General features: G+C 41.3%; 1 protein-coding gene across 2 annotated transcripts in view; it reads left to right on the top strand.

Moving 5' to 3' along the window:
• LOC311133652 (potassium voltage-gated channel subfamily KQT member 2-like) overlaps window positions 1-21442 on the top strand; it is a gene marked incomplete at both ends in the record, with an annotated part of 64196 nt that extends 42754 nt beyond the window's left edge. The window contains 7 exons of one of the 2 annotated variants that reach the window (XM_084167183.1): window positions 4072-4140; window positions 4342-4371; window positions 5192-5427; window positions 13992-14100; window positions 14558-14689; window positions 20461-20584; window positions 20690-21442. In XM_084167183.1, the coding sequence (XP_084023309.1) occupies window positions 4072-4140; window positions 4342-4371; window positions 5192-5427; window positions 13992-14100; window positions 14558-14689; window positions 20461-20584; window positions 20690-21442 (1453 nt within the window). Of the gene's footprint in view, window positions 1-4068; window positions 4141-4341; window positions 4372-5191; window positions 5428-13991; window positions 14101-14557; window positions 14690-20460; window positions 20585-20689 lie in introns of both variants that reach the window. The other variant, XM_084167182.1, reaches the window with a different exon arrangement.
• Window positions 21443-23258: the final 1816 nt, after the last annotated feature.

Genomic DNA, 23258 nt, shown 5'->3' with positions numbered 1-23258 from the left:
GTAGCGGTGTGGGCAGAATGTTGCAGTGACTTTTTCAAATAAAGAATGCATGCTGACTAGCGAGTGCCAAACACTGGCCGCGCATTCTGAAAGATTTATCGTCCTTTCGAACTATTTAAAAGTAAATGCTACAGCCCACACTTCTATGCAAAATAAGAATTGTTGTTCAATATTTTGTTTATCAATAGAAACATAATAATCTATCTCCTGCCTTGGTATTGGCTCTGAGATTAAATAGGCTAGGCAATGATGTCACGCTTCAATCTCACAGCAACACTGTAGCCTACCCATACTGCCAAAGACTGTCAAGGCTACCGGTGTATTTACTTTCAAGCATGCTTGGCTATTGAATGAGCAACGGATAAATGGTAAACTAATATTTGTTGTTTAGCGGGAATAAACCAGTCATGTTAGAAAAGGAGAGACATGTCCTGTAATATGATTATCATTTAGACCTACAGTAAATAGATATATTATATGACATGCTGCTAAGCAATCTCCTTACCAACGGGCAAATGGATCTGTTTTATCATTAGGTCTATGTTTTAATGTTTTTATTAGCCTACCCTTATTAGAATTCCTGTGCATCAAACATCTCCCATTTCCCCCAAACAAACAATAAGCCTATTTGCCTGCAATACAGTTGATCAGCCTTCTACAAGTTGTGCCCATGCATGGTTTGAGGTTTGCGTGTAGATAAATACACTTTCCCATCAATTTAAACATTTATATATACCAACCTTTGCAGGAAAACTGGCACATGCAAGGTTTAGTCTTTTTTGTGTGCACACATCTTTGATAAATGAGGCCCGAGGTGACTGAGACACACACACACACACACACACACACACACACACCCTTTAAACCCCCTATGCTCCTGTAAGACCCCTCTTTCAAAGTCACTGAGATCTCTTCTTCTAGCCATGGTAACCAAAATAATATTATGGGATGTTTTAATTGTTTAATTAACTCAGGAACCACCCCTGTGTGGAAGCACCTGCTTTCAATATACGTTGTATCCCTCATTTACTCAAGTGTTTCCTTTATTTTGGCACTTACCTGATAGAGGCTAAGGGCCCGATGGAATTTTTAGTCCAAGCCAATAGACGAATACCTCATTATAATAATAAATGACAAATAATTTATATCCTAAGTGGCTCACAACAGCAGGTGCATACATTTTCGTATCATGGCGCCGTACTCTACCAACTGAACCACAGGACGTTTATATTACATTACATTTTACCACATGGATTCGTTTCAAAAGGATGGTATTTATTATAGAAATGTACGTATGATAAAGTTCTAAAGGAAATGTCAAGGTTTAATGTGGTCTTTGTATTTGTTTATGGAAGAAAAACTGCACAAGCTCACTTCATCCCACGAGATCATGTGTTGACAGACAGAGGTGGATTGTCATTAGCAAAAATAGCTTTTTATCTACGCCCCTTTCTGGTGTGGTTTTCCAAGGTGCTGCTTGTCTGGAATAGTAGGGTACTCACTAGGAACCGAACAGAATCAAACAAACCTAAACGGGGAGAGAAAATCGGAACTATCTGAAACTAGTTTCTATTACAAAAATACGAACCAGAAAACGTCAACACCAACCACCTGAGACTAATTATAATACTTGCTTTTCGTTCTAGCCTGTATGCAAATTGTGAAAATAAATAATTTATGAGATGCAAATCACACCTACTTTAGCAGATTTGGAATGGGCGTCTTTGGAATATGTGAAACCACAGCTCCAATCCCATGTCGGGGTGTAACTGGTATCAGTTTGGATGTTTTGTTCCCTCTTTGACTTCAACATATTGCTCAGTATTAGATGGGTGCTGTTGCAGGCAGGCACTGACTGTGTTTTACGATAATTATTTATCTCATGTCGTCAGGGTCTGGCAGTGCAAGCTTTTTGATGTCCACCTAAAATGTTTGATTGATGCCTGGCCTTTCCTGCTTTGTCAGAGAGGAGAAATGCCACCTAGACCTTTACTTTATGGAGCCCACCACACCAGTGACCTTATATTTCCATTTCATTTTACCCCCCACTCAATGTCCGGTAACACATGCTCACACACACACACATGCACACCACACACACACACACACACACACACACACACACACACACGGAATAGCACAGACACACACATGGCACAGCATACCATAATGGACACATACACACACACACACACACACACACACACACACACGTTGTGAGACAAATAAAAAAGACTGACGCTTTCCCCTCTGTTCCGTTTCAAATTCAATTTGGATGAATTATGGTTCACAATTTCCGTTGGTTTGTAACAATTTGGTGACATTGACATGCTTGCCAAAGCATACTGTTTGTGTTTAGTTATTTATCTTAATTTACTAGGCCAGAGGGATATACTACAACGCAGGATCAATGAGTTAGCCAGCTAACTTGCCTAAATATTCTGAAATAACATTACTTATTTTTTTTGAAAGATAAGCTTGAAATGGGTATGGTCTAATTGTCTTAATAATCCAAAACACATATCGAAGTTTAGCTTTCTTAATGAACCTGAAAATCTGTAGCAATTAGTTTTTGTATATCAAAGTTAGCTGGTTAACTCATTGAACATGATTTGTAGTATACCTCTTAGATGTCTAGATGTCTGACTTGAGATTGAGTATTGATTGATAGAGGGAAAAATGCCTACCGGGGTGGGCCATATCTGGTTGTCGCATGTTGGGCCATATCTGGTTGTCGCATGTTGGGCCATATCTGGTTGTCGCATGGTGGGCCATATCTGGTTGTCGCATGGTGGGCCATATCTGGTTGTCGCATGGTGGGCCATATCTGTCTGTCGCATGTTGGGCCATATCTGGTTGTCGCATGGTGGGCCATATCTGGTTGTCGCATGGTGGGCCATATCTGTCTGTCGCATGGTGGGCCATATCTGGTTGACGCATGGTGGGCCATATCTGGTTGTCGCATGGTGGGCCATATCTGGTTGTCGCATGGTGGGCCATATCTGGTTGTCGCATGGTGGGCCATATCTGGTTGTCGCATGGTGGGCCATATCTGGTTGTCGCATGGTGGGCCATATCTGGTTGTCGCATGGTGGGCCATATCTGGTTGTCGCATGGTGGGCCATATCTGGTTGTCGCATGGCGGGACATATCTGGTTGTCGCATGGCGGGACATATCTGTCTGTCGCATGGTGGGCCATATCTGGTTGTCGCATGGTGGGACATATCTGGTTGTCGCATGGTGGGCCATATCTGGTTGTCGCATGGCGGGACATATCTGGTTGTCGCATGGCGGGACATATCTGGTTGTCGCATGGCGGGACATATCTGGTTCTCGCATGGCGGGACATATCTGGTTGTCATATGGCGGGCCATATCTGGTTGTCACATGGCGGGCCCAAGGCCAAAGGACTGGGTATTTTTTACATAATCTGCAGAACAGGTTTCATTGGATACGGCAAGTCTTAGATTAAAGTGTGCTATGTGATGTCTCATATGGAACAACAGGCTACTTCGAAAGTTGAGGGGTCTAATTGGATGCAAAGGCTGTATGTCAACAGTGAATTATAATTGAACAGAACATTACGGAAGACAAGCATCTATTATAAAATGTTGGAAGATGACTGAATTGGATAGTTATTGCAGTTTTTTTATATTGTGTCATATATTCTCTTATCTGCATTCTAAACATGGAAGGAAAATGCCATCTTAGTTCTGGTTACAAGGCAATTGAAAACGTCCTCCCAGAATTCAAGCTTTTGGTAAGGAGAGGGAGGTACACAAAATAAAGAAGGAAATATATCGCCTACTACCCATAGATGGCACTGATTGCATCCTGAATAATATATACTGAGTGTATAAAACATTAGGAACACCGTCCTAATATTGAGTTGCACCCCTCTTTTGCCCTCAGAACAGCCTCAATTCTTCAGGGCGTGGACGCTACAAGGTGTCGGAAGTGTTCCACAGGGATGCTGGCCCATGTTGACTGCATTCTGTGAAGTGAAGCTGTGCTGTGGAATGCTTTTTTCTGCTTCCCTGTAACACGACACGTCTTGTTTTTCTAAGTAGACTGATCCCTCCGCTAAATCAACTTGATCTCCTAAGAAACCTGAAGAGCAAGTCGGGACTGTCATTCAGGTCAGAAACAATCTGAATTCATCACCTCCTAAAATGCAATTTGTCATTATAACATTATGGAAAATATAGCATCAATACAATCAGACTTTTGCTTGAGATTGACAGACTATTGACAATTGAATGTGTGTGCATTTGTGTGTGTTTCTGTTTTTGTGTTTGTTTGTGTGTGTGTGTGCAACTTTGTGTTTCCTGACCAAACAGAAAGGAAGCCCAAACGGAGCCCTCCCCAAGGTCAGTTTCAAAACATTATTTCACAACAACGTAAAAAAAAATCTCCAACCCAAATTTCCGGTTAGTTCCAAAGTGACCAGCAAGGTGACCAACTGCTTTGTATACACGGGATTCATCCCAAATAGCACCCTATTCCCTATATACTGCACTACTTAGAAGTGCACTACATAGGGAATAGGGTGCCATTTGGGAAGCAGACAAGGACACATACAACAACACAGAGGCTTACCTACTGACACTCATATTAACCCATCCAATTCCTAACTAATGATGCATGATGGCTTGACATCAATGAGAACGTTATTTATGAGTGGGGGACAGTTGTGCCCTGACACTGTCCTCTGATGGACTCCTGGCCATGCTCATAGGTAGTGCACGTGCTCATAGGTAGTGCACGTGACCATTCTCATAGGTCGTGCATGTGCTTACTCAGGCGATTCAGTCATATGGCCACAGATATGTTGAGCTTGTGAATGAGAAAAAGACAGGATTATGTGTTTCTGTTAGTGTTTTAGACAAGCCCAATAAAATGAGGAGATTTATTGAAAAACTTTATTTGACTGATTACTTACTGCCTAGTAATTTAAAGATGATGATACTCCATTGACAATATTCACTTGGGGCCTTAATGAAGGCAATACCAAAACATGGTAAACAACGAGTTACATCAATAGTATCTGCTTACCATAACTACATATAGGTCAGTTAGGTAAATGAGAATTTGCATGAATACACAGAAAAACACAGACTTGTATTGCTGAAGTTGTAATCACAGGACATAACTCCTTTCAACATCTTTTGACCCTCTGACCCCTTCCAGTCAGAAGGTCAGCCTGAAGGAGCGTGTGTTCTCCAGTCCCCGGAGCTCGGGGACCAAAGGGAAAGGTTCCCCCCAGGGCCCCAGCCAGGGCCAACCCATCCGCCGGTCCCCCAGCGGAGACAACAGCAATGAAGACAGCCCCAGCAAAGTGCCCAAGAGCTGGAGCTTCGGCGAACGCAGCCGGGCACGTCAAGCCTTCCGCATCAAGGGAGCCACCTCGCGCCAAAACTCGGAAGGTAGGAGTACCTTAGTGTCTTTACACAATGTGTTTCTGTGGTATTTAATATGTTGAGTTTAGTCTAGCTTTTGAATGATGTGTTATTCTTCATGGCTTTAGTGTTGCATCTTGGCAATGGGTTTGTTGTGATGTGAGCGTTCAGATGGTACAACTATTACCGTTGTATTATGTACTGTATCTATTGTGCCCATTTTTTTGATACTTTGCTCTCTATTGTCTGTAGAATCTGTGTTTCCTTGCTGTTTGGTTTATTTGAAACCGACTTCGGACAGTACAATTAGAGAAAGGCACAGTGTGGTGATTATGTTCTGCTGATGTAGTTGATATATATAAAGTTAGGGGACATCAAAGTTACAGAAATTGTCATAATGCTACTTAATGCTATAATAAGGGTTTGGTTAGCTACATTACACTATGGCAAGTTATAACAAACATTTGAACTGATAATGACAGCACCATAACCACTGTCCTCGATATAGCTCTATAAAACAGTTTCATGTCGAACTCATGAGTTCATAACAAGTCTTATAACAATCCTATTAGCAGTATATATACTGAGTGTACAAAACATTAGGAACACCTTCCTAATATTGAGTTGCATCCCCTTTTGCCCTCAGAACAGCCTCAATTCGTCGGGGCATTTACTCTACAAGGTGTAGAAAGCCTTCCACAGGGATGTTGGCCCATGTTGACTCCAATGCTTTCCACAGTTGTCAAGTTGGCTGGATGTCCTTTGGGTGGTGAAAAACACAGCAGCGTTGCAGTTCTTGACACAAACCGGTGCGCCTGGCACCTACTACCCATACCGTGTTCAAAGCCACTTAAATCTTTTGTCTTGCACATTCACCCTCTAAATGGCACACATACACAATCCATGTCTCAAGGCTTAAACATTATTCTTCAACCTGTCTCCTCCCCTTCATCTACACTGATTGAAGTGGATTTACCAAGTTACATCAATAAGGGATCATAGCTTTCACCTGGATTCACCTGGTCAGTCTATGTCATGGAAAGAGCAGGTGTTCCTAATGTTTTGTCCACACAGTATATAGTATTGGTATGGTGACCACCTCTATATAGTGTTTAGATATTTAAGTGTTAAAGTGATACTGCTAATTAATCGTATATATTTATCATGAACAGCATGGCAGCATATGTTTGAGCTATATGAGGTATTTATGTTAAACATATCCTGTCTGAGTAGTGTGTCTGTATTGATGCAATTGTTGCTCTTGATGTTTTCTCTGTACCTTGACAGAAAACATGCATTTTATGCATGATTGGCAATACGCAATCCTCATCGATTCCTTTTCGTTTCTTTGTTTGACGCTGTGCTAAAGTGCTGATTGAGATGCAGGATGAAGAATTCAGACACAAGAGCTCCCCAGGTCAGGCAAATGGGGAGGGTTGTTGCACCATCCCACGATCAACACACCGATAAACAATATATAGAGGGACTCATTGCCTAATGTACAGATATGCAATCATGTTTTTGGTTTGGTATGCTTTTTGGGCTGGTTCCCCAGACACAGAAGCCTAGTCCTGGACTAAAAAGCTCAATGGAAAATATCCATTAAAAGTGCTTTTAAATCCAAGACTAGGTTTAATCTGTGTCTGAGCAACCAGCCCTTCATCTTTGAAAAAAGATGATGCCATTTGACAAATAGCTGTAAAGAGGTGAACATACTGTATAGTGCAGGATAAAGTTGATATATTTGCTGGCAATGGCATCACCTTCATGTTTTCTGTTTGATTGTCTTTTGTTTTTGAATATGACATCATAAAAACATCTACTTTGAATACTAATGAGATGCTTGCTTGAGTTTCATGTCTAAATCATCCCAAAGTGTCAAATTGATTGTGTAGCTCAATAAAGTAACTTTAAGATGATTTGGAAATGAAATTTGTCCAAATCTGATTTCACACATCAGTTTTGGTGATCAACATTTCTCAATCGGACAATATTTAATATACATTTTGGTTAAAACAATTTCCTAAAGTCATTATATGGAGTAAAATGAGTGTCAAAAAGACAAGTGTGCATATCAGTCTCTCATGGATTTCAGTCTCATGCCATTAGATGATAACTGTGGCCAAACTATTGGTCTCAATTGCAGCAATCATTTAATAGCATGCTTAAGAGATCATATAAACCCAGTAACAAGCTATAAAAATCTATGTCAGTTTATGATGATGACTGTTACTGACATATTTTGATATTTCCGTTATGTCATGCAAATTATTAGCCTAGGAAAACAGAGCTCTTCAGTTTGGATTCCCAGGCTTCAGTTTGGATTCCCAGGCTATCAAACAAAAATACTTGACATAATGCCTCTATAACATGATCATGACATAAATCATAGTGATATAAAATGATGGCATAAAACCTGTCATGATATGTCATTACGGTTACACAAAGTGACATAACACTGTTACAAAGCAAGTACGACATGTACATTTCACCACTTCATAATGCCCACTTGGCTTACATGTCATGGTATACTGTAGCAGGCCCTATGCCGTTCCTATAGCAGGCCCTATGCCGTTCCTATGGCAGCCCTATGCCGTTCCTATGGCAGCCTTATGAAGGCGCTATGATGCTGCGTTTACTGATTTCCACTGCCCATAGCTTTAATGCAGCAACAGTTTAACATTTTGCACACCTTTTTTTAAACCAGTGATGCTACATTCTTACATGTTAAATAGCGCAGTTTTGAGATAAATTATCGGTAGATATGATAAAATAAATACTTTATGACAAAACCTACAAAATGTTTCATCTGAAAGGTTGTAACACTATTCACATAATGTGTTCAAGTATGTGACATTAGATTGATCCTTCCTTTGGGGGAAGACATTAATCTACTGATTTGGCACTGTTCGACTAGTGCTATTGTACAATATCTTGTCATACAGTGCCTTGCAAAAGTATTCAACCCCCTTGGCGTTTTTCCTATTTTGTTGCATTACAACCTGTAATTTAAATTGATTTTTATTTGGATTTCATGTAATGGACATTGGTGAAGTGAAATGAAAAAAATAACTGGTTTCAAAAGATTCTAAAAAATAAATAACGGAAAAGTGGTGCGTGCATATGTATTCACCCCCTTTGCTATGAAGCCCCTAAATAAGATCTGGTGCAACCAATTACCTTCAGAAGTCACATAATTAGTTAAATAAAGTCCACCTGTGTGCTATCTAAGTGTCACATGATCTCAGTATATACACACCTGTTCTGAAAGGCTCCAAGAGTCTGCAACACCACTAAGCAAGGGGCACCACCAAGCAAGCAGAACCATGAAGACCAAGGAGCTCTCCAAACAGGTCAGGGACAAAGTTGTGGAGAAGTACAGAGCAGGGTTGGATTATAAAAAAATATCAGAAACTTTGAACATCCCACGGAGCACCATTTAAATCCATTATTAAAAAATGGAAAGAATATGGCACCACAACCAACCTGCCAAGAGGGGGCCGCCCACCAAAACTCACGGACCAGGCAAGGAGGGCATTAATCAGAGAGGCAACAAAGAGACCAAAGATAACCTTGAAGGAGCTGCAAAGCTCCACAGCGGAGATTGGAGTATCTGTCCATAGGACCACTTTAAGCCGTACACTCCACAGAGCTGGGCTTTATGGAAGAGTGGCCAGAAAAAAGCCATTGCTTAAAGAAAAAAATAAGCAAACATGTTTGGTGTTTGCCAAAAGGCATGTGAGAGACTCCCCAAACATATGGAAGAAGGTACTCTGGTCAGATGAGTCTAAAATTTAGCTTTTTGGCCATTAAGGAAAACACTATGTCTGGCGCAAACCCAACACCTCTCATCATCCCAAGAACACCATCCCCACAGTGAAGCATGGTGGTGGCAGCATCATGCTGTGGGGATGTTTTTCATCGGCAGGGACTGGGAAACTGGTCAGAATTGAAGGAATGATGGATGGGGCTAAATAAAGGGAAATTCTTGAGGGAAACCTGTTTCAGTCTTCCAGAGATTTGAGACTGGGACGGAGGTTCACCTTACAGCAGGACAATGACCCTAAGCATACTGCTAAAGCAACACTTGAGTGGTTTAAGGGGAAACATTTAAATGTCTTGGAAAGGCCTAGTCAAAGCCCAGACCTCAATCCAATTGAGAATCTGTGGTATGACTTAAAGATTGCTGTACACCAGCGGAACCCATCCAACTTGAAGGAGCTGGAGCAGTTTTGCCTTGAAGAATGGGCAAAAATCCCAGTGGCTAGATGTGCCAAGCTTATAGAGACATACCCCAAGAGACTTGCAGCTGTAATTGCTGCAAAAGGTGGCTCTAAAAAGGTGGCATTGTCTTTGGGAGGTTGAATAGTTATGCACGCTCAAGGTTTCTGTTTTTTTGTCTTATTTCTTGTTTGTTTCACCCAAAAAAAGATTTTGCATCTTCAAAGTGGTAGGCATGTTGTGTAAATCAAATGATACAAACCCCCCCAAAAAACTAATTTAATTCCAGGTTGTAAGGCAACAAAATAGGAAAAATGCCAAGGGGGGTGAATACTTTCGGAAGCCATTGTATGTGAGCAGTGGAATAAGCTCAAAATCGGACCGATATATAGCAATTTGTATAGTGCTGAAAAAGTTAGCAGATTTCCAGAATTGTATCAGTTGGGTCATGCTCATGTGTAGCCATAGCTTAAACGGCTTTGGAACCCTGATTTTCAGAGAGTGACATTTTGATTGAGTTTGCTAGCTAGCTTATTGTATATACAATGCAGATTTCCACAGCATTATCACTGGTTGCTGCATTGCAGTGTAGGGATTTTTACTGTCAAATTACAATTTTATCACAACATGCCCTTTCACAATTTTGAGGTACAATAAGTGACTGCAAATAGTATGACAATCTTGGTAACACTTTCTATGAATACCCTATTCATAAAGCATTTTTAACCCCTTTATGAAGTATAGGCACTATAGATGTGCTTATAATGCGTTATGAAGATGGTATTTGTAGGAATTGGTACCAAAATCTTTGTATTATTTTTATTTAGATATTCAGTATTCATAAAAGCATTTTTCTATTTTTAATTTTTTTAAATGATTGGTTGTTGGATAATGTTCAATGGATGCCAAAGGATAATTTTCAGAGATCAGAGATTTTTTTTAAAAAGTGATACATGTTTTATATGGTTGATATCCCCATATTATGTAGATAAGCAGTGCTCCTCCTCTTTTCTAATTATATAAATGAATATGCCCACTGCTTTATTATGACATCACAATATGGGAACTGTTGACTGAATGAAATCAACATGATTAAAGTAGCACCTTAATTGAATTGTTGGTTTCCCAAAATTGATTATTTAATCAGGCCGATCTCATGATCCTGAAATAGTTTTCTTGATGCATAAATAATGTAAACGTTGAACAGTTAACACATACGAAATGTTATTTGAATGCACTATCCAGAATGGTTAGTTTACTTGATGACATGAATTTGCCTCCATATTTACAGTGAGGGAAAAAAGTATTTGATCCCCTGCTGATTTTGTACGTTTGCCCACTGACAAAGTAATGATCAGTCTATAATTTTAATGGTAGGTTTATTTGAACAGTGAGAGACAGAATAACAACAAAAAATTTCAGAAAAACGCATGTAAGAAATGTTATAAATTGATTTGCATTTTAATGAGGGAAATAAGTATTTGACCCCCTCTCAATCAGAAAGGTTTCTGGCTCCCAGGTGTCTTTTATACAGGTAACAAGCTGAGATTAGGAGCACACTCTTAAAGGGAATGCTCCTAATCTCAGCTTGTTACCTGTATAAAAGACACCTGTCCACAGAGGCAATCAATCAATCAGATTCTAAACTCTCCACCATGGCCAAGACCAAAGAGCTCTCCAAGGATGTCAGGGACAAGATTGTAGACCTACACAAGGCTGGAATGGGCTACAAGACCATCGCCAAGCAGCTTGGTGAGAAGGTGACAACAGTTGGTGTGATTATTCGCAAATGGAAGAAACACAAAATAACTGTCAGTCTCCCTCGGCCTGGGGCTCCATGCAAGATCTCACCTCGTGGAGTTGCAATGATCATGAGAACGGTGAGGAATCAGCCCAGAACTACACGGGAGGATCTTGTCAATGATCTCAAGGCAGCTGGGACCATAGTCACCAAGAAAACAATTGGTAACACACTATGCCGTGAAGGACTGAAATCCTGCAGCGCCTGCAAGATGTGTGCAAACCTGGTGGCCAACTACAAGAAACGTCTGACCTCTGCGATTGCCAACAAGGGTTTTGCCACCAAGTACTAAGTCATGTTTTGCAGAGGGGTCAAATACTTATTTCCCTCATTAAAATGCAAATCAATTAATAACATTTTTGACATTTTTTTGTTGTTATTCTGTCTCTCACTGTTCAAATAAACCTACCATTAAAATTATAGACTGATCATTTCGTTGTCAGTGGGCAAATGTACAAAATCAGCAGGGGATCAAATACTGTTTTCCCTCACTGTATCAGTTTCTATTTAGATCCTGGATTTGAGTGGAAATGGTATATTCTTCTCCTGAAGGTACAATACAGCAACAATGTACATTAATTAAGAGGTTGCTATGAGTAAAAACTCCCTATTTCTAGCATGCATTTGCAATTTCAATTATTTCCAAATGTTCTTCCCTGCCCGTTTGTAATAAGTGGAGCAAATAATATAGTGTAATCTCCTAATCTCTCAGTCCTAGTGCGGAATCAAGCTTCTTGTTGCTGCAGTCCTTTTCCTCTTCAGTCAATTCCACTAATTACTGTACCTAACTACATTTAAGAGATTCCCATAATTTTTACTTATCATGCCTCCTCTTCACAATGCAGATCTGGAAATACCCAACAGTCCTGCATTGTACCTTCAGAGAGGTTGTGTAATACATGACAAGATACCCAACTGAATATCACCACTGCCCTCTGGTTCTTTTACATCATATTGTATTTCAGTTCCTAATAAGCCTGTTTTTGTTCATTCCCCCCCCCACACACTATTTAACCAGCTTTAATGTATTGTATTTTCCTCCTCTCCACCTCCTTTGCAGCAATGGAGGGGTTAATCAGTAAGAAAACATCCCATGTCTGCTAGGGGGATGGCCACCAGATCAAAACAAATAGCAACGACTGTTTATATGATAGAAGCAAAAGAATGCATGCCCAACTCTAAGACCCATTCCATGAGCACAGTAGTGGGCGGGTCCCATCATTTCCGTAATAGCCCACTCCAACTCCTAGCAAGCAGCCCAAAAGCCATGCACTCAACTCAAAATGGCTGCCGCTGTTGCATTCTAACCTGCATGAAGGAAGCCGTCCAATCTCACAGAGTCAGTCAGTCTTAGGCGCCCACTATGGGCCCTTAAACACAGCACTACAGAACAGTGACACTTGTTCCCCTCCCTCCCCTTAAAATGGAAGCCATGTTGGGGAAGATGTGTTGCAGTTTCATGGCTCTGTAGTTTGGTTGGCATTAGGAGCACAATGTTTTTAGCTGTTGGAGTGAAACTGGGATAGGTCAATGCTGTGGCCCAAAAATATTGACACCTTCATAAGGCAAGTTCAAGCTCAAATTTTTTTGTCAATACAGACATCTGCTTTATATTTATTGAGTTCCAAGTTCACACAGACGTACAGTACTTGATTATAGTAGATAGTCATACTAGATACTCATACAAGATACATACTACATAGATACACAGAACCACAGAAAAACAAAGCCACTGGCACACCATAAAAACATTATGGTCTTAAAAAGAGAGAAATCTACTGTATACCCTTTCAAATACAACACCAACATTGAAATATATAGGAAGAGATTTTCTCAGCCCTTTCACCAGTGCAGTCTGAACCTCCCACTGATGCAAATTACCAACTTGAGTCTGACCTTTTAGAGCCCCAAAATAGAAAACCAATCCATTACAATAATTGAAAGTGAAATGTGTGACTGCACAAGCCAATATCCACACTCCTCTGCTCCTGCCTTCCAGTCAAACGGACAGTAAGTGCAGTGACTCAGCCGCACATAGAAAAGTTTGATACAGAAAGGAGTATCAGAAATTTTTGATGCTAAATATAATGAATGATATACAGTACGGCCGGTTTACACTGGTATACTGTTGCACTGTTTCCACTATTAATTTAGTTCAAGATATAGAAAGATAATTTGATCACAGAGTTAGCTGTCCTGCTATAGCTTGTTTATAGCTGCTTATTGAGCATCCATGTTTTGTACTGTAGATATTTTTGGGCCACCCCACCCCCCCTCTTTTCCTTTACCTTGTCCTGCATTGGCCAATGAGATGAACCGACACTGCCATTAACCTGCCCTCGATTTGACCCGGCTCCCAATCCCACACTGTAACCCTGGGCTGTGCAAGTTAATGGCCGTGCCTCGCCTTCGCTTGGTTCCATGCAGACTGACATCATAAAAGATGGAATGAGAGTGCAGATGACAGCTCAGCCTTTCCATCCACCCCGACAGCTCAGCCTTTCCATCCACCCCAACCCACAGGAACACGCTAACACAGGAGCTCTCATGTGCTTGTTGTGTTTCGTAGAAGCCAGCCTCCCTGGTGAGGACATAGCGGACGACAATAAGAGCTGCCACTGTGAGTTTGTCCCTCAGGACTTAACTCCCGGACTCAAGGTCTCCATCAGGGCCATTTGGTAAGCCAAGACAAGTGTTGTCTTTCAGAGTGGGTCTGGCTCAGTTCTAGTGTTGCAAAATGTCTAACTTTCCCAAAATTCCCAGGGTTTCCAGAAATCCTGATTGGTGGATTCCATATTTCCTGCTTACTCACTCCTGATTCTGGGACTCTTTCAACTGGTATTTCTGGAAACCCTGGGAATTTTGGGAAAGATACAGAAATTACTGTAATTTTGCAATCCTAGTCAGGTCACAATCTCAATCTGTATTTTTTTTAAAATCTGTATTATTTTTCAGTCCTGCACTAGTATACTCAATCTGGGGAAATCGGTTTACACTGTTATACAGACATGTATAAAGTTGATTAAGAATTCTCATGCCCCACATAATTCCCCCCAACGCTAGTAGAATGACCATACATCTATGAAATGTCCCCTTGAGGTTGTGTTCATATCTGAAACATCTCTCTCTCCTCAGCATTATGAGGTTCATGGTCTCCAAGAGGAAGTTCAAAGAGAGCCTGCGGCCATACGACGTGATGGATGTCATAGAGCAGTATTCAGCCGGCCACTTAGACATGCTGGCCCGCATCAAAAACCTCCAGTCCAGGCAAGATACCCTCCCTCTCTCTTTCTATCTCGCTCTTAGTCTCTCTCTCTGAAACCAGTCTTTTGCCACTCTTTTAGATCCCTGGGTACAGCACTCAATAAGAACGTTAGGTTACAGTTACACTGCATGCCTTGTTGTGTCCTCCTGTTTTTAATGTCCATAATGTCTGTTTTCTGTAGTGATGTCTGTTCTCTGTAGTGATGTCTGTCCTCTGTAGTGATGTCTGTCCTCTGTAGTGATGTCTGTCCTCTGTAGTGATGTCTGTCCTCTGTAGTGATGCCTGTCCTCTGTAGTGATGTCTGTTCTCTGTAGTGATGTCTGTTCTCTCTAGTGATGTCTGTTCTCTCTAGTGATGTCTGTTCTCTCTAGTGATGTCTGTTCTCTAGTGATGTCTGTTTTCTGTAGTGATGTCTGTCCTCTGTAGTGATGTCTGTTCTCTCTAGTGATGTCTGTCCCTTTTAGTGATGTCTGTTCTCTCTAGTGAGATCTGTTCTCTCTAGTGATGTCTGTTCTCTGTAGTGATGTCTGTCCTCTGTAGTGATATCTGTTCTCTCTAGTGATGTCTGTTCTCTGTAGTGATGTCTGTTCTCTGTAGTGATGTCTGTCCTCTGTAGTGATGTCTGTCCTCTGTAGTGATGTCTGTCCCTTTTAGTGATGTCTGTTCTCTCTAGTGATGTCTGTTCTCTCTAGTGATGTCTGTTCTCTGTAGTGATGTCTGTTCTCTCTAGTGATGTCTGTTCTCTCTAGTGATGAATGTTCTCTGTAGTGATGTCTGTTCTCTATTGTTAATCTCCCGAGTGGCGCAGTGGTCTAAGGCACTGCATCGCAGTGCTAGCTGTGCCACTAGAGATCCTGGTTCGAATCCAGGCTCTGTCGTAGCCGGCCGCGACCGGGAGACCCATGGGGCGGCGCACAATTGGCCTAGCGTCGTCCAGGGTAGGGGAGGGAATGGCCGGCAGGGATGTAGCTCAGTTGGTAGAGCATGGCGTTTGCAACGCCAGGGTTGTGGGTTTGATTCCCACGGGGGGCCAGTATGAAAAATACAAAAAATAATGTCATACAAAAAATAATGTATGCACTCACTAACTGTAAGTCGCTCTGGATAAGAGCGTCTGCTAAATGACTAAAATGTAAATGTATTTTCCCTGTAGTGATGTCTGTCCCTTTTAGTGACGTCTGTTCTCTGTAGTGATGTCTGTTCTCTGTAGTGATGTCTGTTCTCTCTAGTGATGTCTGTTCTCTCTAGTGATGTCTGTTCTCTGTAGTGATGTCTGTTCTCTCTAGTGATGTCTGTTCTCTCTAGTGATGTCTGTTCTCTCTAGTGATGAATGTTCTCTGTAGTGATGTCTGTTCTCTCTAGTGATGTCTGTTCTCTCTAGTGATGTCTGTTCTCTGTAGTGATGTCTGTTCTCTCTAGTGATGTCTGTTCTCTCTAGTGATGTCTGTTCTCTCTAGTGATGTCTGTTCTCTGTAGTGATGTCTGTTCTCTGTAGTGATGTCTGTCCTCTGTAGTGATGTCTGTCCTCTGTAGTGATGTCTGTCCTCTGTAGTGATGTCTGTCCTCTGTAGTGATGTCTGTTCTCTGTAGTGATGTCTGTTCCCTTTAGTGATGTCTGTCCCTTTTAGTGATGTCTGTCCTCTGAAGTGATGTCTGTTCTCTCTAGTGATGTCTGTTCTCTCTAGTGATGTCTGTTCTCTCTAGTGATGTGTTCACACACCATTCACCTGTGTGTCACTCCGCAATGTAGGAGATTAGAGTACGCTGTCAAATAATGTTGCCTTCTGCCAGGGAGGCCATCTTGTTCGGTAGTGTTTGCAAAGGTATCCACCTACACTCATATATATTGTTACCTTTATTTAACCAGGTAGGTTACTGAGAACACATTACAATACCAACCTGACTAATCTAGGGTTACCTTTATTTAACCAGGTAGGTTACTGAGAACACATTTCAGGAATCAGAGGATGATCGACAATTCATGATATTCCCGAGTCCCACCAACATCACGGTATAGGCTACTGTACCCCAATAATGACAAGAGAAGATAGCGGATTCAGTGAATCAGTCAAGTGTGAGTTTTAGTTCACGAAAGGGAAGTTGTTAATGGTAAGTGTCTGTTATAGATAACATAAGGTCATATCCTAAGCATTCAGCATTCAGTCTCATCTCAGGGGCAACGTTGTCGAATAAGTACAACATATGTTGTGAGTTTACTAATGGTACCACATGTATGTAAATATATTCCTACTTAGAATATTATTATTTTTATATCAAAATCACCTCACTATTCTTTGAAATGATGGCTTCACTGTCATATCATACAGCTATAGTCTGTGATTATTTTACCAAATGAAAAACATCCATTTGGAAAATTTGTTTTGGAAAATACGTTTGGAATATATTTTCACTTATTTGTCCTTGTCTTTTGTCTCCTGGTTCTGTTGTTTTGGTTTCGTTAATTTCATGTGCGCTCGTCGGACTGGTCCGTGTTGCGCCGTCATCCTGCATTGTGGATGTGTCTTCTCTATTCACTCTGCCAGGATAGATATGATTGTTGGTCCCCATGGACCTTCAACTCCCCGCCTTAAGAAGTATTCATCTGATGGACCCAAAGAGTCACCCAAATACTCTCCTAGGTTAGCCCTCGCCAGACTGCCTCTCTCTCATCAAGAGCTTCTTATGAGTTCCTTATCTATTCTGTTGACAAGCAGCGGAAACCTTTTTTTGGCTCGGCCTACTGTATGTGACAGCATGTGACTAGCGGTGTCTATAAAGCGGTGTGATGCAGTGACTTGATCAAAGTGGCAAACATCTTGCTGCAAGCAGCAATTAATGAGTTATTCTCAGTAAATAACTACTCAAACTCATTGAGTCATATTATCTCTTTGAGTGCTGATCAGCTGAATACATAGTGTATAACGTGTGCCATTTTTCTATTCTCATTTTTCTTGCACTATACTGCATAGATTTTACTAGAGAATTAATAAAAGTAGAATGACAGAAAATAAGACTAACTTGGTTTATCCAATAGTTAAGAATATGGTAAATGTTCCCGTAGGACATAGGAGAAGCTCATATAGGTAAGTAGTCAAGTCAAGTAGCTGAACAAAAAAGGGTTGAGCTGAATCGCCTGCAATGCATTGACAATGAAGAGCTTATACATAAAAATAGCGAAATTCAGCTACTGCCTATGACCTATGAGGCGACTATGAACAATATAGTATGTTCTTCGGTTTTGGATGCATGTTGGCATGAGGCATATTGAAGCATGCTACATGATGGACAATGTCCATTTCAGAAGTTTGCATAGTTTTCTAATCTTGCCCACTTGGGACGGTTGGGAAATTGGTAAACATGTTTTACCTGACTATGAAGCAGTTCTGTGAATACTATTATTCTACAGAGGATTTTTCTCTCTTATTCAGATGTTTAAAATGGTAGTTCATTGCTAACCCTCTTACAGATGTAGGATCTTAATTTGAGCCAGTTTGCTACAGCAGGAAAATAATCCTGCAGCAACAGGAAATGTATTTAGACATTTTTGTAGGGATTGATAAATTTTTCCTAAGGGAAAATCAAGTCTGACATTTCAAAGTGGAAATTACAAACTTCACAAGCCTTTTTAAACCTCAAAACAATACAAGTTTTAAATATCCTGCATTGCAGAAACGTTATCCTGCAACAGGGTGATCAAATTAAGATCCTACATCTGTATAAGTAGGCCTCAGTCAGTGTTCAATCTAGGGTAGATGTTGTGGATGGTTTTTAGAAGGTTCATGGTACTTTAGGGCAATAAGTATAGCTGATCCAATATGTCCAAGCAATTTTTTCAGTGACACTTTACTTGAATCAACCTCCCATTGAAGTGTACACATTTGATTAACACTTCACTCAAAGTTTTCATAATGCCTACAGAACCTTTCATAATGCCAACAGAACCTTTCATAATGCCAACAGAACCTTTCATAATGCCTTGCCTACAGAACCTTTCATAATGCCTACAGAACCTTTAATAATGCCAACAGAACCTTTAATAATGCCAACAGAACCTTTAATAATGCCAACAGAACCTTTAATAATACCTACAGAACCTTTAATAATGCCAACTGAACCTTTAATAATACCTACAGAACCTTGAATAATGCCTACAGAACCTTTCATAATGCCTACAGAACCTTTCATAATGCCAACAGAACCTTTCATAATAATAATAATAATATGCCATTTAGCAGACGCTTTTATCCAAAGCGACTTACAGTCATGCGTGCATACATTTTTGTGTATGGGTGGTCCCGGGGATCAAACCCACTACCTTGGCTTTACAAGCGCCGTGCTCTACCAGCTGAGCTACAGAGGACCACATAACCTTTAATAATGCCTACAGAACCTTTAATAATGCCTACAGAACCTTTAATAATACCTACAGAACCTTTCATAATGCCTACAGAACCTTTAATACTGCCTACAGAACCTTTAATACTGCCTACAGAACCTTTAATGCCTACATAACCTTTAATAATGCCAACATAACCTTTAATAATGCCAACATAACCTTTAATAATGCCTACAGAACCTTTCATAATGCCTACAGAACCTTTCATAATTCCTACGGAACCTTTCATAATGCCTACAGAACCTTTCATAATGCCTACAGAACCTTTCATAATGCCAACAGAACCTTTAATAATGCCTACAGAACCTTTCATAATACCTATAGAACCTTTAATAATGCCTACAGAACCTTTAATAATGCCTACAGAACCTTTCATAATGCCTACAGAACCTTTCATAATGACTACAGAACCTTTAATAATGCCTACAGAACCTTTAATAATGCCTACGGAACCTTTAATAATTCCTACGGAACCTTTCATAATACCTATAGAACCTTTAATAATGCCTACAGAACCTTTAATAATGCCTACAGAACCTTTCATAATGCCTACAGAACCTTTCATAATGACTACAGAACCTTTAATAATGCCTACAGAACCTTTAATAATGCCTACGGAACCTTTAATAATTCCTACGGAACCTTTCATAATTCCTACATAACCTTTCATAATTCCTACAGAACCTTTCAATATACCTACCGAACCTTTGTCACAGCAGTCATAGAACCCATGTCATGACAACTTGCCTTACACTTTTGACAACTGGCTTAACAATGTTATGAAGCAGACCATGTATGACAACCTACCATCAATAGCAACTTCATAGGGTTGTTAAGACCTTTGTTATAACCTGTCAACTTGAAGTAACTTGTTGCTGTATTGTCTTGCTGGGGTTCAAGAGCCCATGAATGGCACTGATGAGTAGTTGAAATAAAAGATGAGAAAAAACCCTCTAACCCTGCATCCTCTAAGGCCCTACCTATGTCCAAACCCCCCCCCCCCACCCCCCCCCCCCCCCCATATCTCTCCGTTGTCTGAACATATGCCATGTCATCCCATGCATGAGCCCGTCTGACTCCCACTGTGCTCAGCGCTAGGCAGGCGAGAGCTGTACCCGAGTGTATGGCACTCTCCTTTCAACACCTGTACTCCTCTATCAGATAGTGTCAGGTTATACACTTCCACTTGTTGTACTGTGGACCTGAGTTGAAGGTCAATGATTATTTGAAAGTAGAATATAGTACTGTACGTTTTTTTTTTTTTTAAGGTGATATAAGGTGCCGGCTGTGTCAATTTTAAGCTCAACTTCAAGTAGGTTTTCTTCAACTCTATTGGCTTGAAACTAGATGTCACCTGTTTGTGTTTTGAATTGGTAGAGTTGACCAGATTGTTGGTCGAGGTACTCCAATCACAGATAAAGACCGTCCCAAAGGAACCACTGACGGTGGGGTTGAAGAGGACCCAAGCATGATGGGGCGCCTAGGGAAAATGGAAAAACAGGTAAGGTATACCGTTATCTGGTGACGTCAGTATTCATTGTATACCTTTGTTTCACTTGGGCTTTCCAACTGTCCATCACACCATGGTGTCTTCCCTTCTGAGCAGATCATGTCAATGGAAAGGAAGCTGGACTTCTTGGTGAACATCTACATCCAGCGCATGGGCATCCCCCAGTCGGAGACAGACGCCTACTTTGGGTCCAAGGAGCCCGAACCGGCACCGCCCTATCACAGCCCTGTGGACCACATGGAGAAGAGTGGCTCCATCACCAAGATCATCCGATCCAACAGCTCTACCGGACAGAAGAACTTCGACCCACCGCCAGCCTGCTCCAGTCTGGGGGTCCACTGCCCACCCTCCACCTCCTGGCAGCAGCACACTGTCAGCGAGTTCCACCATCGCAGCCAGGGCAACTCGCCCTCTCCTGTAGGTGATCCCTCCTTAGTCCGTATCCCTCCTCCACCGGCCCACGAGCGCTCCTCTGGAAGCCACAACGGGAGCAATCGGGGATCCCACCGGAACAGCGGTGGTGGTGGAGGTGGAGGTGGTGGTGGAGGTGACGGCAGTGGCGAGGGGGAGAGAGTGGGCAAGCCAGACAGCGACACGTCCATCTCTATCCCTTCGGTGGACCACGAGGAGCTGGAGCGCTCCTTCAGCGGCTTCAGCATCTCCCAGTCCAAGGAGAACCTGGACTTCCTGAACAACAGCTATTTCAGTGGCGTGGCCCGCTGCGCCAAGGTAAGGCCCTACATCGCAGAAGGTGAGTCCGATACTGACTCGGACCTCTGTGACCCCTCACCCAACTCGGCCACCGGTGAAGGCGCTTACGGGGACCGAGGGTGGTCAGGATCCAAGTAGGCCAGAATTGGAACCTCATATAAATGGGGCCATGGTTACTCTGCTTTGCAGTTCAGAGCATAGAGTCCGATATGCTGGGTGTTAGGCCGCTGCTACCACCAATGGTACTTGTGAGAACAGAATCACCCAGCTCCTCTTAAATGACTGCAGCGTAGAGTGAGACAAAAGGTTATCAGACTACACTCCAGCAGTTTTTACTGCGAAAGCGCCTGTAGTTTTTCATACTGGGAAGGTTTGCAGCAGCTTGACTTAAAGCACACACATTTGTTCTCATGTATTCACACACTCATCAAGGTTAAGTTTGCCAGTGATTTTTTTAAAATCTCTGACCCTGGAACGGAATGCAGATTAATTGCCAACCTTCTATATTATCATTGAGACAGTTAAAGCGTTATCACACAGAAGATACAGGTCCCGTGTGGCTCAGTTGGTAGAGCATGGTGCTTGCAATGCCAGGGTTGTGGGTTAGATTCCCATGGGGGATCAATACGAACAAATATGAAAATGTATGCACTCACTACTGTAAGTCGCTCTGGATAATAGTGTCTCCTAAATTACTAAAAAGTAATAATTACATAAAAGATACTTGAATTTGATCTAAACTATGACATCATCTTTGTTGTATGTCATTGTTTTTTATTTGACATTTTAGTCATTTAGCAGACGCTCTTATCCAGAGCAACTTACAGTTAGTGAGTGCATACATTTTTCATACTGGCCCCCCGTGGGAAACGAACCCACAACCCTGGCGTTGCAAGCACCATGCTCTACCAACTGAGCTACAGGGGACTACGTGGCTTACGAGATTCCCAATTGCATCTAAAATGTAATGTATTGTATTTCTATCCCAAATTACTTATTATTTACAGTGAACAACAGAGGACATGTTTTGCATTGTGGTTGATCAGCTATATGTATATATTTCAAAGGAATGTAATATTGTCAACATTATGGCTTGTGTCCATAAACCCTATGGGATAAAAGGACATGTGATAACCAGTTCCATGTGCACTATTCTGTTGTAGTTGTTGTACAAAAACAATGATGGTATTTACATCACACTACTTACTAAAGATATTGTACATATTCTATTCAAAACCCACAATATTGCATTTGTGATATCCACGAAGATACTTTCTATGGGAAGAGGTACATTTGGTTTAGTCTTTATATGATCTGTAAAGACGTATTTTATTGATTTTTATATATCAAATCATTTTAGATGTGTGTATTTATTTATTCATTTCCTGTAAGAATTATATAAGCAACTTGGGCACAAACGCCTTGCAGCTGTCTTGATTTTTTATTTTGATTAATTCTGCTAAAAAGTTTTTCTAAGAATCAATTATTCACACTTATCAACTAGATCCATGACATGACACTCAACTAGAAACATTAACATAATTCACTAACATACAATTACAACAGCTATAGTTAGATGAAAGCTTTGATATTTTGTTGGTATAAAATGTCATTTCAAGATGATAAAAATTGTAACAAAATATTCAGGCAGACCTCCCTCACGTCCCACTGCTGAACACAGGACATGCTTCACACTGCTGTACACAGGACAGGCTTCACACTGCTGAACACAGGACAGGCTTCACACTGCTGAACACAGGACAGGCTTCACACTGCTGAACACAGGACAGGCTTCACACTACTGAACACAGGACAGGCTTCTCACTGCTGAACACAGGACAGGCTTCCCACTGCTGAATAAAGGATTCTCACTGCTGAACACAGGAGAGGCTTCATTCACACTGCTGAACACAGGAGAGGATTCACACTGCTGAACACAGGACAGGCTTCCCAC

Source organism: Coregonus lavaretus (genome assembly GCF_964263955.1).
Source record: "Coregonus lavaretus genome assembly, chromosome: 8".
In the NCBI taxonomy this organism is placed as follows: Eukaryota; Metazoa; Chordata; class Actinopteri; order Salmoniformes; family Salmonidae; genus Coregonus; species Coregonus lavaretus.
Note: the sequence above shows the minus strand (reverse complement) of the source record. Positions and strands in the feature narration are given on the sequence as shown.